The 19363-nt window shown below is 53.8% G+C and overlaps 1 protein-coding gene across 1 annotated transcript; it reads right to left on the reverse strand.

The window, feature by feature from the left end:
• Nucleotides 1-4845: 4845 nt before the first annotated feature.
• On the reverse strand, nt 4846-10392 carry slitrk3a (SLIT and NTRK-like family, member 3a). Its single transcript, XM_018736116.2, has 3 exons — nt 10026-10392; nt 9571-9652; nt 4846-8391 (listed from the first exon to the last, which is right to left on the reverse strand). Exon 3 carries the CDS (start codon nt 8340-8342, stop codon nt 5730-5732), a length of 2613 nt encoding a protein of 870 aa, XP_018591632.1. The 5' UTR covers nt 8343-8391; nt 9571-9652; nt 10026-10392; the 3' UTR covers nt 4846-5729.
• Between the last annotated feature and the right edge of the window lie 8971 nt (nt 10393-19363).

Genomic DNA, 19363 nt, shown 5'->3' on the forward strand with positions numbered 1-19363 from the left:
GTGTCCCCCAGGGCATCCGGAAAATCATTCGGAGATCCTGCAGAGATTGGCCTGGGATTTGAGCTTCTCCCAACACACACACACACACACACACACACACACACACACACGCACACACAAACAAACAGCAACCCCCGGATAACAGCAGAGATACAATCATAAACTGTGTATGAAACCTCAGCATTCAGCGCTGATGATAAGAAAACACCTTATCAGTACTAACAGGCCACACGTCAGTGCAGCTCATGTACTAATAATACCTGTACACATGTAGGAGCGATAATGGGGTAAATAAACAGCTATTTACCATGAGGAAACACACACACACACACACACACATTTTCAGAACCGCTTGTCCCTTACGGGGTCACGGGGAACCGGAGCCTACCCGGCAACACAGGGCGTAAGGCCGGAGAGGGAAGGGGACACACCCAGGACGGGCATGAGGAAACAGTAACGGTGTAATAAAGATCTTGAACTCAACCCTGATTCAAACGCAGAAATAAAAAGACAGACTGTACCTTGAGCTCAGAATCAAATATAACAGAAAAGACTGACTACTACAAGACAATGCGCAACATATAAAGGAAAACAAACTGTATGCTCAGCTTAGTAAGAAACACATAGAGGAAAAGAGATTCAGCCCAGTATCAAAAATGTAATGTGAAACAAAATTCATACTCAACCCAGTATCCATTATATAAAGGAAAACAGACTGAATAGCCACCTTGAGATCAAAAAAAATGTAAAGGAAAACAGATTCAACTTCGTGTCGAAAATACCACGGAAAACAAAATAAAACAGTGTGTACACTCAATGCAGCATGAAACATGTAAAGGAAAAAATATTTCGTATCAAATGCAGTATGAAGGATATAAGGAAATCAGACTGAAGCCAGTACAGAAAAAAAAATAAAGGAAAACAGACTATAGACCGAAGACGGGATAAAACATATAAAGGAACTAGAGCGTCTACTCGGGCCAGTAGCAAAACCATAAAGGAAAACGGACTGTAGGCTCAGCGCTGCGCTTGAGCGACGCGCTCCTCGGAAATAGTGTTGGTACCATGACAGGCTGCCTCTTTCACGCTACAGAAATTAGAGTGAACTTGCTAACGTCTTGCAGACGCACGGCATTAACATGGACGCAGCGCAGCGGCAGCATGACCGCGCAAGCCGAAACCAAATTATCGTAATTCGGCCGTCCGGCCACACCTAGGAACGCAGACGTGCTGCAGTCAGGGGACTCGCGCTAAGCGGAGCGACACGGTCGAGGCATCGACGGGAGCAGAAGGTGCGAGGAGGGTGGATTTCAGCACCTTGGACAGCGCCGTCGCTCTCGCCGCACGGACGTCCATCGAACCCGGCCAAAAAGCAGCAAAAGCAAACGCGCCGCGCACGTCTGCGTACATCACATGAACGCACTCTCCATCGACCGAGCGGGGACTCGGACCGCGCAGCCCGTCGCACCGCAGCATCCGCAGCGTCCGGCTGCAGCGCTAACGATAATAGTAAGAGTCGCTTGGTTGCCGGATATACGTGTTCGGAAGGCATTCGGCCATGGCTCTGCTGTTCTGCCTTGTTGACTTGCTTGTGTTGACCTTGTGTGGGTAAGCGGCTTAACCGCTCTGTAATGGAGAGAACATCAAAGAGTGGCGTCCAGCCCGGCGGGTCCCGCGCTCGCCTCTCTGTGCGACTTCATTGTTTTTTTAATACGTTTCCAGTGTTCGCGGCTCTGCCGTGCTTTAAATTATCAAACACGATATTACAACTTTGCCTGCTTTTCAGCCACTGCAATTCCCAGCTTATGCAATGACAATGCAATCGAAGACGGCCCAGAACTGTTCGAAGCGAGAGGCGGCGCGCCGTTTCGGGGCCCCTCTGCAACATGCGCGCCGACAGCTGCGGCACACGTGCGCCGCAAGGGACGGCGTTTCCCGCCGAAGCGCAGGTTCGTCTCCTTTAGGGCCTCTGCTTTGCGGAGACGCTCCCGAGGAGTTTGCGGTGCCGCAACGCTGCTTGAGCAAACACGGAGAAAACTGCGGCTCTCCCGCAAATCACTCGGAATATTCCGGTGCTAATTAACCAATGGGGCTTGTGTGCACCGCGCGCTAACGATGGTGCGATAACAGCTCATTAGGTAAACGATTCCAACTCTTTCTTTTTTGTGCGCCTCTTTCCTTGGCTGCTTGGCGGAAACATTAGTTACGGAACGTGTTTCCCACAAACAAAACAAAGCAATACATCATTATGCAATTTAATTATCAGAATGTCAAGATTATACGGGGTCAGGCTGCCATTGTCTAAATTAATGGGATGGATAAGAGAAAATGACGTTCGGAGGGGTGCGAAACACAAGACGAGCGCAGCGCCGGCTGCGACAGGTCTGCCGAACCGCGGCGGAAAGCGCTCGGCAAATAGAACCGCGAGGACTGACGGGAAGGTGCCGTGCGGCAGAGTCCCGCCCCGAGCCAGAGGCACAAGGCGCCGTCAGGCTCTTCCTGGAGCCGGCAGCACCGAGCAGAGGAGCAAATGTCAGCGTCACAGTCATTAATGATGTTCCTGTGTACACGTGTGTGTGCATGCGCTCTCTGACGCACGCACACACACACACACACACACACACACACACACACACCCACCCAAGCATTCAGAATGAAAAAGCTGCCATCACCCAAGAAAAGAAGAGCCCTCAGAGATCTCCTCCACAGTGGCAGATGGGACTGATCAGCACTGCTGCATTCTGGGTGCTGGAGGATCAAGCCTCTTTAGCACTGAAGTCGTTCGGCGTGCGAGTGTGTGAGTGTGGTAGTGGGTGTGTGTGGTTAACGCATCCCTGGATGATGCAGGAGGCTGGATTGCAGCTCTGTTGTTATTTGTGTGAACAATAGAGCCGCTTCGGGGGGGCGGGGGGGGGACTGGGTGGCAGTACATTTACATTAAATGGACATTCATTCATTTATCTGACACTTTTATCCAAAGTGACTTCAAGACTAATTATCTATCTACGACCCATTAATACAGCAGAGTAATTTGCACGCTATCAACTCAGGGTAAGTATCTAGATCGAAGGCACTACAGCAGGAGGTGGGATTTAAACCCACGTTCTCCGAATCCTAAGACAGCTGTAACCACTGCGCCCCCTACTGGCCCACAGAGATGCAGATAACACACGAAGGCCTAATACATGAGGCTGTTGGGGTGCGAGTGCCAGAGGACAGCGGCTTGTTTCAGTCTAATGCTGCAGGACCGCACTGACAGGCTCCCTTTGAGAGTGTGAACGCACACACGCACACACACACACACACACACACACACACACACACACACACATTGACAACTGAAGTGACGCTCCCTGAACACAGTGCAGTCGCGCATTCCCTCTAACATACCCCACCGGTTGCCCCTCCCTCGTTCTGACCATCCGATGGACCGACAGCAGATGTAGATGAGGAACCCGAACAGAAGCGAGCCAGAAATGGAATAAAACACAGCAGAGCTGAGAACACAGTTACACACACACACACACACACACACACACAGTGTCCAGGGTGACAATGACAGCCACAACACGACCACAACCCTGAGGTCCCGAACATCACCACGTCTTTGCAGATGTCGATACAATAAATGTACGTTTGTGCAGAACTGCTTTAACCTTTTCTTTACAATGTCTCATACTAATGAATCAATACAATAATCATGACCACACAACAACAACAACAGCAATAGTAGTAATAATAATATTGGATCATTTCAGATCGTTCTGGAAACACAGACCATTTCGCTGTGTGTAGAGAAAAGAAACGTGTGTAACAGTCAGAAACTGAGTACAATCACAGTGCACCACTCAACGCTACATTACTGATATCATTTCTTTCATATGTTATGTTGTAAAGCGCCCCCACCCCACCGCCCCACCTCTACCTGGCGAGAAGTATGAAAAACACAGGAAGAAGGGCAGCGCATGGGGGATTATGATTATTTTTTCTGCAAGTTCATTAACAGTTTCTTTTCTCTACTAAATCCACATGTTGACACATTTGCTCTCCCACTCCTCCACCCCTCATCTCTCTCCCCCACCGCTCCACCCCCATCTCCCTCTCCCACCCCCCTTCTCTCTCTCTCCCAGGGACCATCTCCCTGTCTACGCATCACTTCACTACTCCCCTCTCCCTGTGTCTCTTTCAGCAGGTCACCGTGGAAACCGCTGGAACACAGATGGCCCCCGCGCCGTGCCGAGCCGCGAGGGACTAGGAGACGGTCTACTCTGATGTTTACCACGCCCTTTGCTCTTTGAGAGAGAAGCCACAAACGGCCCCTCGGACGCGACCGTTGCACGGTGACCCGTTTGCCACAGGGGGCGCTCCTCTCTTTCGGGACCCTGCGGTCCACGTGATGCTGTGTGACATCACAAGGCAGGACCGTCCATGACGGAGCCCTTAGTGGCCGGACCCCTGGCCATTATTGCAATGCTGCAAGGTAAAAGCGCGGTGCAGGTGGGAGCGCTCTGTTCCCCCGCCACAGAGCCCGTGTGACAGACGGAGACCACGCTTCTACAGGGCGGTGGCGAAGGGGGGGGGGGGTGAGGGGCCCTCTGTCGCCCTCTCCTGGACCGCAGCGCAACTGACAGAGGAAACAAAAGCGCATCCCGAGCAGCGTCTGAGCAAAGACACGAAAGACGATGATTTTAAGGCTATGAAACGCTCACTGTTACATGTTTACATGTTTGATAAAAGCATATATTTATTGAATATCAGTCATGTCTATTTTCTCCTATGTTCCCCAGCACTCCACGACGGGAAACAGAGCAAAATCCGAAATTGTACTTGAGACTGTTGGAACAGCAGGTAAAGGACACAAATGACACCGCAGGTCAGTGAGAACCGGGGACTTTAAGGGCTCCTCGTTCCTGCAGCTGCAAATGAGACACATATTCTGCACTTTACCTACCATGATACACTGGCATAGTAATATTATTTCCATGTTACTCACAAATATTATATTTTAGCACCCTTTATTTGATTTAATACTTTTTATTAAGAAGGCTATACCAGACGCATAATCACTATACATTGATTTAACATTACCTTTACAATTAAATTTTCACTGAAATAACAGAATAAATATATGCACATTTTTTCTTCAAATCTTTGTGAGAGAAAACATTAAAAGTGCTTTTCCTACAAAGCCGTTAGTGATAATATCCAGAAGCTTGTTTTTAAGAAAGTGCGTTGAACTCCATAAAATCTTGAGCGTCATAATATAATATTCACAAAGTGTGGATCCTCAGGAGAGACAGACGCTCTGCTGTCCTTCGCCACATATAAAACCGAAGCGGAGACTCGGCGTGTCTCTCCTACAGGTGACTCATAGTGTTTTTGGAGCGATACCCACCCCTGCAGTCGAATGCATGCGGCAAACTGCAACAAATGTACAAAAACCGCGCGCTGCTGCTGCCACCACGGCGCCGGGCCTCGCGCGTCTCCTCCTCCGCCTCCTCGCCCCTCGGCGCCTCCTGCGGGACGCCAAATGTGTTCCGTACAAAAATAAGGATCGGTAACATTGCTGGCTACTCTGAAAAAGGCACTTCATTTGAATATCTGAGTATGGCCTTTCCTCCAAAAGCGACTGGGGAAAAAAAAAACATGGTTTATATACGTTTATTTGATCATGCTGCTATTTTCCCTTGCTCTTTTTGGGCTCCGGAAAGGACGGTGTGTCTCGGGGGTCAGAACCGGTAGGACTTCTCCAGCACTTCGAGGTAATCCGGCTTCGTTTGGAGTTTGGCCCTTAACTCGAGGTATTCGCTTTGGGTTTGGTCGGGAAAGCCTTTCCCTGCGCCGAAGAGCAGCGTCTCCTTCAGCCTGGCGTCCTGCTGCAGGTCGGGGTATTGCATTCCTGGCGGGTGCGCGTGCGCCACGTGCATGTCCTTCAGCTTGGGCACCGTGCCGTACAGGCAGTCCACGAAGCCCACCGTGGGCGTCGGCCGCTGGCTGTCTATCACCGTGGGACAGAGCCCTCCGTTCTCGTGGAAGGCCGCCACGTCCCCGGACTGGTTCATGGTGACGATGGTGTTGAGCTGCGAGTTGGACACTGCCATGGTCCACTCCTTCTCCTTCTCGATCAGAGTCCGGTAGTTGGAGTTGTTCTCCTTCGCCTCGGCGAACTGCTCCTCGAGCTCGCCCTCGCGCGGCTTGTAGATGGGGTTGTTGCACATCTGAGTCACGGGGTGCGGGATGTAGTCGTACACGTGGCCCGGGGCCTTCTCCGGCGAGGCGGCCTGCTGGGACTCGAACATGCCGCACTGCATGGGGATGCCGGTGAGGTCCACCTCGTGGCGCTTCCTGAAGGGCAGCTTCTTGCGCCTCCTCAGGACGTAGGCGAAAAGCCCCGCGGCCACAAACACGGCCGAGATAAAGAGGATGAGCAGGCTGAGGATGAGCACCGACAGCGGCACGTTGGCCCTGGATGGGGAGTAACCCAAGCCGGAGTCACTGGTGGACGTCATGTCGTCAGGGACGCCCGGGGAAGGTGCCGAGAACTTGAGCTCGGGGCAAATGAGCTCGGCGTCGAGGGAGCGCAGATCCTTCCCGAAGACGAACTCCGGGGTCTTGCAGATGACCTCGCCGACCACGATGACGGAGCTCAGCTTCTCCATCCACTGCTTGAGCGGGATGATGTCGCAGGAGCAGTCCCACGGGTTCTGGTGCAGGTCGATCTGCACGATGGAGTGCAGGTGCTCCAGCACCCCTCTCACGGGCAGGTGCAGGAAGTAGTTGTTGCGCAGGTTAAGCCTGGACAGCGATGTCCCGGCGAACGCGTCCACGGGCAGCGTGCGCAGCAGGTTGTCGTTGAGGAACACCAACTGCAGGTTGGGCATGAGGCTGAAGGCGGCCGGCTGGATCTCCCTGATCACGTTGTACTCGAAGTACAGGTAGCTCAGGGTCTGCAGTCCTCGGAACATGCCCGGCGTGAGCCTCTCGATGTCGTTCCCGTTCAGGTAGAGACTCTTCAAGTTGGGAAGATTGATGAAGGCGCCTTCCTGCACGTAGGAAATCCGGTTGTTGCCCAGGTGCAGTAAATCCAAGCTGGAGAAGTTCCAGAAGTCCGACCTGTAGATTTTCTGTATCAAATTCCCGCTCAGGTAAAGCTTTTTGGCGTTGAGTGGTCGGGGCAGCAGCTCGGAAATGTTGTGAAATCCCTTCTCCTTGCAGTTCACTGTCAAGCCCAAGTCGTTGATGTGCAGATTGCACATGCACCCAGTGGGGCAGATGATGGGGATGGGGGGCCTGGTCTGGTAGGCTGCGATGGGCGGCTGATTGGGTCCCGGGTAAATGCTGCGCGGCGTGGGCGGCATTTTGTGGACCCGGGGCCGTTTCGTGGGCTTCGTGTGTTTCTCCGGATACTTAATGGAGGACGCCGTGTTGTGCACGGACGAGAGCATGGAGGACGGCTTCGTGGGCCACGTGTTGTCGTTGCCGAAGGGCAGCCGGGGGATGCCCAGGCTGGCCTCCACCTCGGCGTCGGAGAGCAGCGGGCACAGCTCGCTCCGCTTGATCTCCCGCAGGTCCTTCCCGTGGAAGTGGAAAGGATGCTCGCAGGTGATCTCGCCCACTAGCGCCGTGTAAGGTATGCGCTCGAGCCACGTTTTGAGCTGCACAATGTCGCACACGCAGTTCCACGGGTTCTCCTCCAGCTGGATCTCCATTAAACTGCGACCGATGTACTCCAGCGTGCCCTTGTAAGGCAGGTTCTTCAGCCGGTTCCCGCGCAAGTCCAAGTGCGTCAAAGACACAGACCTGAATAAAAAGTTGGGTAGCACTGGTATCAAGTTGTCGTTCAAAATGAGAACGCGCAGTTTGTTCAGGTTCCGGAAGGCCCCGCTCTCGATTCTCTTAATGACATTGTAATCTGCCTGGAGATACTCTAAGCTCTCCAGTCCCAGGAAGGTGTCGTTGCGGAACACCTCCAGCTTGTTCTCGTGCAGGTACAGCCGCTTGAGGATGCCGAGGCCGTTGAAGGCGCCGGCGTGGATGTCCTGCAGCGCGTTGTTGCCCAGGTTGATGGACACGGCGTTGTTCAGGTGCAGGAAGCTGTTGAAGTAGAGCCTCCGCATGGAGTTCCTCTGCAGATACAGCTTGAAGGGCCTCGACCAGGACTGCGAGATCTGGCTGATGTTTGTAAATCCCTTGCTGTCGCAGTGGATGTGGAACAAGCTCTCTTTCACTTCACAGTAGCAGGGGTCGAAGCAAGGCTCGTCGATCTCCTCCGAATCCTCCAGCAAAGGAATCGGCGTAGTCCATCCCAGAGCTATTGTGCTTAGAAGAGTAACCCACAGCATCCTTCCTGGCAGAGCTGCCCAAGCGACGGCCGTCAGGCACTTCGCAGCGCTGCAAAACACAGGAGGGGTTAGAGAGCAGCCGGGACGCGGCGCGCCGCCGCTTCACCGCCAAGCCTTTGCGCCATGTGCAGAATGTGCCGCACGCGCCACACGTTCGGCATGTCCGATGGCTGTTGGACACGGTCAAAGGTGCGACGCGTCCCTCACGCGCAGCGTGCAGCACGAAGCAGTTCGCGGCGCGCGACACCAGCACGTCGCTCTCAGCCTGGAGCGCAGCGCTCCGGTCCTCCGCTCCAGTCCGTCCGCACGTGCGCTTGCGAAGCGATGAATAAATTAGCCCGTTTGTTCACGAGCTGCGGCTCATCGGCGGCCGCGGGGGCACCTGCGCGCGCGCGTTACATAACCGCTCGATCATGAGCTCCGCAAAATCCTGCGACATCTGAGGCTTCGCGCGCGGGGATCATGTTCTGCTCGCTAATGACCGAGCGCTTTTCGGGATTCATCATCTCTCTCATACAGTAATGGAAAGGAGGCCGCGTGCACGCGCGCGCGCGCGCGCGCACGCACATCTGCATCTCTTCCTCCCGATCGCACTATAAAATCAATGCGTTTTTTTACGGCTGAAAGCCCCTATTGTCCCGCTGCCGCCCACCCGACTGTCCTGCGCGCGCTCCAGCGCCGCGCACCCCCGCCAGAGGAACATTTCCGATCCAACGCTCGCTGATGATGGCTGTGATGATGAACATTTAAAACGAAAAGCGTGTGAAAAGATGCGCACCGATGACCGCTCCGCTACGCCGCGATGCGGCCCCCCCCCCCTTGCTTGGGGGGCGAGCGCGCGCGACTTGCGCGGACCCCGGTGATGCGGAGATGCTGAGGTTGATAGCGGAGACTGATCCGAGCAGCGATCCGCGCGCCCTCGTCGGGACCCGCATCAGCATCAGCATTTTCGCCCATCATCATCATCATCATCATCATCATCCTCAGCGCCACACACATTAAAAGTTATTTTTGCCCCCGGTCTCCCTGACACCCCCCCCACCCGTTCACAGTGTGATCAATAGGACACTTTGTGCTCCGCTCCCGTCTGGCTGCCGATGCGCAGCTGAAACCCGACGGGCGAAGCGCGCTCCCGCCTCCCGCCTCCCGCACGCGCCCCGGTTCCTATTCATCCCCCTTCGTCAAATTAATGGAATTAATGGAGTTAATGGAATTAACGGGTACCTACTGGGTTCAATGGGCTCCAACTTCACATCGCCTCCCCCGCGTGGAAGAAGAGACAGTGGGGTCGCGCAGCTTCCGAGAGGAGCCTGGAAAAGAGGGGGGGGGGGGGGGGGGGGGGATTTGTAAAGGAATGATGGAGAAGAAGAGGCTGCAGGCGCGCGAAGGGAGCGTCGGAACATGGAAGGACAATAACAATAATTAATAAGAATGACGACGGTGATGGTGATGGTGATGATGATGATGAGGGCGATGACAGGTGGCGAAGAGGGCGATGGACATGGAGCTGGACAGAGTGTCCACTGTGTCCACTGAGAGCCACAGTGAGAAGATGAACGAGCCAGGAGGAGATCGCTCAATGAGATGCTGGCGCTGAGTCTCCGCTCCGCTCCTCCTGTCGGTCCTCCTGCTGTCCTCCCACATCCGAGCGCGGACCCGAGATCGGGAGCGCGCCTCACTCACCTCTCCACGCTGGAATTCGGCGAGTCCAGATAGAAACGGACCGGTTTGAGGACCGTGGGACGCGACCCTCGTCCTCCGGCGAGAACGTCCACTCCCTGTGTCCAAGGAGGAGAGGGGAGAAGCGCCCCCCCCCCCGAAAGCCCCCGAAACCCCCCAGGACGTGACTGGAATGCGGGCTCCCGGTTCTGCGGCTCCGGGTACTGCAGGGTGTTGGTTCCCGGTTCTGCGGGTTTCCGCCGGTCTCTGCGCGCTTCTGCTGGAGGTCTTGCGGTGCTGTGCGCCACAGCGCGTCACCGGGACGCGGGACCCCCGCGGAGCATCGCGACCCTCCGACCGGCTCCTTCCGCACGTCCTGGAAATGATGAGCTGGAAGGAGAGAGACGGGGGGGGGGGGGGGGGGAGGGAGGGAGAGAGAGGGAGAGAGAGAGGGAGCAGAGAGGTGGGTGGTGGAGGGATGCTGGCGTCGGTGCTGCTGATTGGGGGAGGAACGGGAGGCTGAGCGCGCGCGGTGCTGCGGCGGGAGCGCGCATCGAGGCTTTTAAATGATTTTTTAGTGTGGAGGGGAAACAGTGTATCAATGCAAGGCACCGCGGGGGGTCTCCTGTTCCTCACAGACCCGTGCATGAGAGACACACACAGGAGCAGTGGGGTGGGAGCGGAGGAGCCGGTGCGTCGGTGTGTGTACATGAACCAAGTGTGTCTGAGTGTGTAAGTGCGGTGTGCAGATTTGCGTGTGGACTCCTTGCCTTGTGTCTGTACATGTCCTGTGTGTGTGTGGATGTGTGTAGGTGCCGTGTGTGTGGGTGATGCGCCTTTTCCGAAGTTGTGTGTAACGATGTGTGAACATGATGTTTTCAGGTTGTCTTTCTAAATGTGTGTTTTAGATTCGTTGCGTTTGTAGATGGTTGTGTGTGTGTGTGTGTGTGTGTGTGTGTGTGTGTGTGTGGATGATGTGCGTGTGCGAGTGCGTGCGCGCGCGCGCGTCTCTGTGTGTTCCCGAGACCCGTGTTCACAGCCGAGTCACTCTGTCACTCAGGACGCTCGTGAGCCAATGGAGCACCGCCCTCACGTCCGACTCTCTGCAGCGTCACGCGCTCGGGGGGGCGTCCTCGCGTGCGGACCTCGGGACAGGGGTGGGTTGGGGGAGGGGGTGGAGGGGGTGGAGCCCTTTTCCATATCATCCATATCATCTTTATCTCATGCTGAGAGTCCGGGGTGCGAATCGGAGCGGCGCGGCTTTCAAAGGACGGGCGCGCGCAGCCTGCAGGGTGAACACGGACTTGAACACTGATACCACCCATCACACAAAGAGCGCTGCAAGTCTCAGTCATGTTACAGTGCATCCAATTAAACTTTTATATTATATTATGTTATATTACATTGACTACTCTGTCTAAGGTGACTTACAGTTTTTTACAGATAATTAACATGTTTTACCCGCTTCTCCAGCAGGGTAATTTTTACTCCACTGCTTAGGGTTACTACCCTGATGGAGCTACATGAGCAGGACTGCAGGGCAATGGCCCAAACCACTATGCCACCTGCTGTCTCCAGTACTACCGGTACATTGTTCTCACCGCACTCATTTTCTCGTGTTAATTTCTTCGTTGGTGATGGAGGTACAGACACCTTCTGTCTCCCGTGTTTTGCTATGGTCTTCAAAATCACTATGGATTTTCACAAGGGACTCTTTCAGTCCAATAATGAACACACGAGGTCAGGAGGCCCGTGAAGGACGACGCTGTTTTCGGTCCTTGCTCAGCTCTCCCGCGCATTTTCCGCCACTGCGAATGTTTACAGTGCTTCGAAGAAATATCTGCCCCCTTTCCGATGTTCTCTGTTTCGGCATCTTTTTCACCCCAAACCTGCGCCGATCTTGCAATCAGTTCCGTTCAGTCACGAATGGAACCCGGGAGAGGAAAGCGACTCCAGTGTTGTTCTCGCGCCATTTCCGTGGTGTGGAAGGTGAAGAAAAGTTCAGTCGTGGTCAATATAAAGTCAAAAAAGATGGAAAAGTGGAAAGAGGGCAAACAGTTTTTCAGCGCGCGCTGTGAGCCACCCCCTCCTGCTCTCTTCCTGCTCTCTTTCCTCCAGGGTCTTCAAGCCACACAATGGTCACAGAAGCAGGCGGCACTGTGCCTGCTGCTGTCTCCTCACACTCTGATGGCCCAGGTTTGGATCCCGCCTCCTGCTGTAGGTCCCTCGATCAAGGGCCGTACCTGAAGTGATACAGCAAAACGTACCCTCTGTGCAAATGGGCAAATCGCTGTAAAGCTGATTACCTGCTACACTCGGTTACCGTGTGTAAAGGGGTCACGTAAACAGAGGACAGTGACATTAATAATAGTCATCGCGTGTCTTCTCTCACCCACACGCGAGCCGTCACCTGGGTTCCGCTGCGACTCATCCCTCACCTGGAGCCTTCACCGCAGTCATCGTTCTGACATGATGCTCTCGAGGACAGCGGTGTACGGCAGTGCGCGTCCACCCGCGTCTCCTGTCCAGTCTCACAGGGCCACGTGCCGCATGGCAATGAGTGTGTTCTCCTGTGTGTGCGTGAGTGCACACACCATTACTGTGGTGGCAATTCAAAGACGTTGCCGGAATGGTTTGTAGGCCCCCCTCCCCCGCTTAGTCTATTATTGTTTTCATAATCAGAAGAGTCCCGTCGAAGACATTACATCCCGGAGTGTTTCATCTCGGCGAGAGGGAGGAAAATTAGTCCATTTCCGAGTGTGAAAAGCTAAGTGGATCCTCCCTGGTGATTTACCTTAGCTTTACCTTACTTATAATGTAACACTGTGCAGGTAATAAGTGCATTTTATTTATTTTTCTTTCTCAGTGCAGCATCGGAGGGCTCAGGGTGCCATAAAACGCTGCTGAAATAAGGCTCCGCCGGAGGAACAGGACCCACGTTCACCGGGCTCTAAACCGCAAGTCGCTGTACTATCAGCTGCTGCCTGCGGAATGTCCTCTGGGCTTTCGACGAGGTTTTGTGCCGGAAATGAGCGGCTGGAGGGTCTTTCCTCAGCTGCAAACATCCTTGCGCTCCACGTGCGGCCACTCGAGGTCGGGCCCGGCCCGGCCCTGCCGCTTCGCCCCGCCCCCCCCCCCGCGGGGCCTGCGGCGCTCCTGCCCTTCCCCACGCTCTCGGCGGCTCTCGGCGGCTCTCGGCACGCTCGTCACCGCAGCACTGTCTCCGTGTCTCATGACATTTCTGCGGAAGCGAACTTGGCCGGGGAGCCGCGAGCAGAGCTTGAGCGAAAGGGCACCAGCCGACAGCTCTTAAGCAGCGCGAGCGAGGCGCGACGCCACGCGAAACTGCGATGGGCGTGATGGCGGCGCGTGTCCGGTGCGACAGCAGTGAAGCAGCAGCACACGGCGAAGAGCGAATGCTGTGAGAGAGCAGAGCGGCTCGTCGACCTGCTAAGCTAAATTTGAATGACTCGGAATAAAAATGTCTCCTGAACAAACTCCTGTTCAGTGCTGACTGTGGACAGACTGATCCCATGAACACGCACAACGTTCCTCGTCTTGTTACTGATCGGCGACACTCAGGAACAGCAGAGGGGTGCTGTGAACACTGTGGCAGTGAGTTGAATGAAGGCGATTCCACTCTTCTGTCTGGGTGCTCTTTACTGCCCCCTATTGGCTCGGCAGGTAAACGCTGGCAGAAATTCTAGGAAATACATCAACGAAGAAGAAAGATACAGTTAAAAGAAAATATATAAGGTGTGTGTGTGTGTGTGTGTGTGTGTGTGTGTGTGTGTCTGGGGGGGCGCGGTGGTGCAGTGGGTTGGACCACAGTCCTGCTCTCCGGTGGGTCTGGGGTTCAAGTCCCGCTTGGGGTGCCTTGTGACGGACTGGCGTCCCGTCCTGGGTGTGTCCCCTCCCCCTCCGGCCTTACACCCTATGTTACCGGGTAGGCTCCGGTTCCCCGTGACCCTGTATGGGACAAGCGGTTCTGAAAATGTGTGTGTGTGTGTGTGTGTGTTAGAAAATGCATATGTTGACTGGCTGTAGACCCAGTGTACAACATTTCAGCATGGCTGGTGATGGGCTGAGGTGACAAGTGTTTCACTGTCCCTCATGACTGCAGTGAGACCACTTTTTCAGCCCCACAGTCCATCAGATGCTCCTGAGCATCTACTGCAAGGTGCAGCCACCATTATGTCATGTGACCAGTAACAGCAGCCACGTGAGTCTCCTTCACAAGCACGCAAAGGGTTAAAGCTAGGCGTGTTCCATTGTCTGCTCGGAAGTTTCCAGAAGCTGACCTAAAACATCAAAGCGCTCCAAAAATACAGTGCACAGCTCTTTGGGAGAGCTCTTTGACGGGCTCACACTGGAGCCTGAAGGATGGGCAAAAACACACACACACACACACACACACACACACAGAGCCATTGTATCGCAGACTGCCCCAAACCACCGCCCAAATGCCACACGTCTCATTTCACCCAAATACATATTATTATTTTTCAAAATGTCCTAGGTTGTTAATTTCGATGACTGACACTTTGGAATTATGTCTTCGGGCCCCTGGTGGGCACTCAGCCTGAAGACCAGTGGAGCGAAACCCCGCCCCTGTGCGCAAACGCCCGTGACAGACTAGCTGGGTCAACCGCGTCCGGCCCGTTCATTTGTCTTGTGCCCCGAATGCAGGTATTGACACTCCTGTACCTGGACTTCGCAGCTGCAGAGAGTGATACTCGATTTGGAAACCAGGACTGGAGACCAAGACCGGAGAGCAGGACCGGAGAGCCGGACCGGAGACCCCATCTACACCTGACTGACTGATTGACCAAACTCCGCAAGAGAGGGACGTGAACCATACAGAGCAGGAACACTCACAGGGTGATGGGATCAAAAATTGTCCCTCTGTCTTCTTGTAGAACTTCAATGAGGTCAAACGACACAGACTGGGTTTGCGGTCATGGTGAGGAGTGCCGAGGAACTTGAGGAGTGGACCGAGCTTAGCGGCGCCTGGTGCATTCCTGTTCCTCTCACGCTGCCGTGTTACATGGGAGACGATTCCGCATGGGAGAGCACGGCTGCCAGTCAGCGCCACTTCCCTTCCCTTCCCTTCCCTTCCCAGAATTCCGTGCTGTGTTAGTAACTCCACGTCCAACACTGGGTTGGCGAGTGAACCGACTGGGACCTCTGACTGTGTCCACGCTCTCCAAAGAGCACTCTGTCCTTTGCTGTCCCACTTTGGGTCCATCTCCTTCTCTCGGTTCGATTTCCAGATCGCAATGTTCTCCTCTCTCTGTTACCACGGTAATTAGGCCATGGTAATTTTTGAGTGGGGGAGGGCGACCCTGGAGTTCATCTGCGAGTGGCTCTCGCTGTTGAGCCGTTGACTGCGTGTCCTCTGAGCGCTCCGTTGATCCGGGTCATTGTACTAGTGGCGCTGGACACCCACACACACACACATTGCAGACACTGTTTTGTGTCTTTTGCAGGGCTAAGAAACAAGAAGCCTAGACGCTGACGTGAGCCGGCATTGACCCAGCAGCGGTCCGCAGGAACCACCCCACGGATTCCACTTTACCTCCATTCAGAAATAAACGGAGAAGCAGTGAATGGTTGCAGGTCACAGGCGGGCAGCAGGTGGCGCAGCGGTTAGGGCTGCAGTCTTGTCGCTATAAACCACACTGGAGTGGCAGAGATCCCACCTCCTGCAGTACAAATTGCCCTGCGGTATAAGTAGGTAAATCAGGGTAAGTAGTCACCTTGGAGACAAGTGTGCGATAAATGAAGACACGATAAGACAATAATGTTGATGATAATGTTTATTATGAGATGATCATCTTCCACTCCCCAGATGCCTTGCAGCCCTAAGCTGCCCAGGTACCACACTGCCAGGTAAAAATGCCCAAAGAGCAGCATCAATAATAAATGACACAGCAGTTAATCGAGTGGGTCATATTCATAAAGCATCTCCACACTGTTTCATAATTGTTATTGATGAAATATTAAAATGATCTTAAATACAACCTTGTTTTCCTTTTGTTATTTTTTTTTTCAAAAAGAAAATCAGGTCTGGACTCAGGAAGAGAAAAAGTCTTTTGTAGCTTCAGTAACTCGTGAATTATTAGTGTCCTCAAGATGTAATGAGGCGTCTATTAACTTCTCTGCAGTTTTCATCCACTGCTGCTTATGAAGTGAAAAAAGGTGGAACATTTAAGAGGACGTTAATGTTTCATGAATATCCATCCGCTACAATATAGATGAGCCTCCATGCAGTGATATTTTCTGTCACACAAAACATTGCTCTTTGTTTTTGGGAAGTTTTCGAGAAGGACGCGCATCCACTGCACCGAGGGGTCGGGACAAGTTTTCCACCGCTAAGTACACTGGGCCGCCATGAGCTTCCGGAGGCTGCAGAACCTGTGTGTGTGTGTGTGTGTGTGCGTGCGTGCGTGCGTGCGTGCGTGCGTTCGACTGATGGAGTAATGAGTCAGCACGCAGCTGTCGCACACAGACGTGGTGTGAGCACCTCCTCGTTTCAAACACACCCCCAGCAGGCCGCACCCCTCGACGCACAGGCAGCGCGCTGCTATTTTTAGCACGTGTCAGCGGGATCCGATACTCATTTCGTCGCTCACCTTTTCCCTCTTTTCTAACACGGAGCGTCTTTTCCGAGGGCTCGGGGCCCCGTGCGCCTACATTTGGCACCGTGTAACGCCTTCGCACAGCAGACGGCACAGACCGTGTGAGAACACACTGACAGCACACTGACCGCACACTGACAGCACACTGACCGCACACTGACCGCACACTGACAGCACACTGACACAGCTCCTCTCACTCTGCTCAATAAGCGGTGGGGCAGGCGGGCCTGTCTTACCATTAGTATTACCATTACACTACTCCACTCTCTGAGGTAACCATCAGTTTTTACACAGAGCTACTCCACCCCACAGTTTACATCGTTGTGCTATTACACCGATTTACCCATTTATAGAGCTGGGTCATTTTACTGTGTGAGTTCAGGGTAAGAGTCTTGATCAAAGTTGCTCTAGCAGGAGGTAGGATTTGAACTCAGAACCTTCCGGCGGTTGCAGTCCCAAACACCGCACCCCCGGCTGCCCTCCCCGTCCGAACCGTGACGCAGCTCGCAGTTTTCCACTTCGTCCACGAGGCGAAGCGGCCGTACCGTGTCGTACGTGTCTTGCTCCGCAGTTTTACTGCACCCTTCATCTTGGGTCTCGAACCACCACAGCTGCAGTGACTATAAGTGCGATTCCTTGGCCCCCCTCACACTGTCATTAATTATAATTGTCCTTTACTGTATCCTTGTCCTTTAGCCAAAGTGACTTCCAGTGTCAGATAATCAGTTTTACTTTGACTTACCCATTTATAGAGCACGGTAATTTTACTGTACCAGCGGAGGGTACAGATCAAGGGCACTGCAGCTGGACAGCGAGCTCTTCGGCCGTAAGGCAGCAGCTCTAACCGCTGCGCCACCTGCTGGCCCGATCACGTTGAAGTGAGCGCTGCTATCGTTGGCCTCTTGCTACAGATGGTATTGGAGTAGAGCAGTACGAGTGTTTTTCTCCCTCACCGCCAAGGGTGCTGTGTGTGTGTGTGTGTGTGTGTGTGTGTGTGTGTGTGTGTGTGTGTGTGTGTGTGTGTGTGTGTGGGGGGGGGGGGGGGGTCGTTCTTTCCCAGGTTTCAGTGAGCAGTTCTCACAAAGTGCACTTTGCTGTCACTCAACACATATGTTAATGGTCTTTGAATTCCTGCTTTGGTTTGGCTGTGTGTGTGTGTGTGTGTGTGTGTCTGTGTGTGTGTGCGCGCGCGTGTGTGCGCATGTGTTTTCTCCACTGTTTGCGCACTCTAATGACTCTCCGTGCCAAGTAATTGGTTGATGCGGGACGCAGTTGGACTCCCATAGGAGTGGGCCCGGCGAAACAAGGAGGCCGCCTGCTCGACGACGGGGGGGCACCTGCCAGTGCAGCAGTGCATCCTGGGTACACCATCCATCCATATGGCTCGCCAGCACGGTGCCCCTAATCACTCCCCATTTGTCTCCTAATTACTTATTCATTATCCTCCGGATTCCCAGTGCCTCGAACGGAGGCGTCTGCATTACGGCTGCCATGGAGACGGTGTCTTGGGGGGGGCCGGGGGGAGGGCGGAGGGGGGAGGGGACGATCGTTGGCCTTTCGCTCCTCTCCTCCATCCAGCCCTGGTGTGTGTCACTTCTCCATCACAGTGGCTCTCGTAATATTATCTTTTATAAGAGCTACATTCTGAAAGAAGTCAGTTAAACTTTTAGTGAGGATTAGCAGCACTTTAAATCACACTCATCCATTAATTCACCTGGATTTAGCTCTTTGTTCACTTTTATTTCAGCACCAAAATCCCCCGGATGATGTTACGAGTCCACATGAAGTACTTCTCTGCACCGTGCGTCAGTCGGGTCTTCTTGGGATTCAACCTGGCGACTCTTCCTGGCTGCTGTCGGATGAGTTCAAGGCCCCATAGGGACCCAGAGGGACCCAGAAGGACACCCCCCCCCCGGTCCTCTCTGTACATCAATGCGCTCCCCCAGCGATTTGAACCCTGGAGCTGCATGGATCTTTTGTCATTTCCTTTATTTATTTATTCATTTATGTATTTATCCGACTCTTTTCTCCAAAGCAACTTCCTACCTTAAACTACTTATAGTTATTTCCCCAGTTATACAGTTGGGCGATTTTACTGGAGCAATTCAGAGTAAGTACCTTGCTGAGGGCTACTCCATCTAGGGGTGGGATTTGAACCTGCAACCTTTGGATCAAAAGGCAGTGGCTCTACACACTACGGTACCAACGGTCCCTCACGTCCCCTCTGACGTGTCCTGTGATGATGTGGAACGCGGCCCAGCAGTGCGAAACCGTGCTTACAAACGCTGTAAGGTGATCTATGAGGTCCGTTCCCAGTTCGCACCGAAACGACCCGGTCGCTGAGGTTTGTTCCTCATCCCGAGACATTTGGCTGAGCAAAGCGGCGAACGCGGCCCCCCCCTCCCGCCTGGGACATGGGCTGTGCCTTGAAAAGCACATCTTCTCCCAAAGGGCTGCAGGCAGACGCCGCTTCCAGACGATGGGCCAAGCTGCGAAGGACAGCTGGAGGCGCTGCAGACAGCCGAGTCCTCAGTGGGTGGAGCGATCCGGTGACCCGCACTGGAGAGGGACGCGAAACAACATCCATCTCCCTCAGAGCGAAATAACTTGTCGCTGTGTAGATCTAAATGCATCTCCATCTCAGGTTTAGGAGGAAACTACTTAGCAGAGCATGTAGGAATAAAGGCGAGCCCTTCACACACACACACACACACCAGTGTG

The sequence above is a fragment of the Scleropages formosus genome, chromosome 10 (assembly GCF_900964775.1).
Source record: "Scleropages formosus chromosome 10, fSclFor1.1, whole genome shotgun sequence".
Lineage (NCBI taxonomy): Eukaryota > Metazoa > Chordata > Actinopteri > Osteoglossiformes > Osteoglossidae > Scleropages > Scleropages formosus.

What these genes read in the sequence shown, in the direction of transcription:
- slitrk3a (XM_018736116.2), bottom strand. Translation starts at nt 8,342, where the DNA reads ATGCTGTGGGTTACTCTTCTAAGCACAATAGCTCTGGGATGGACTACG.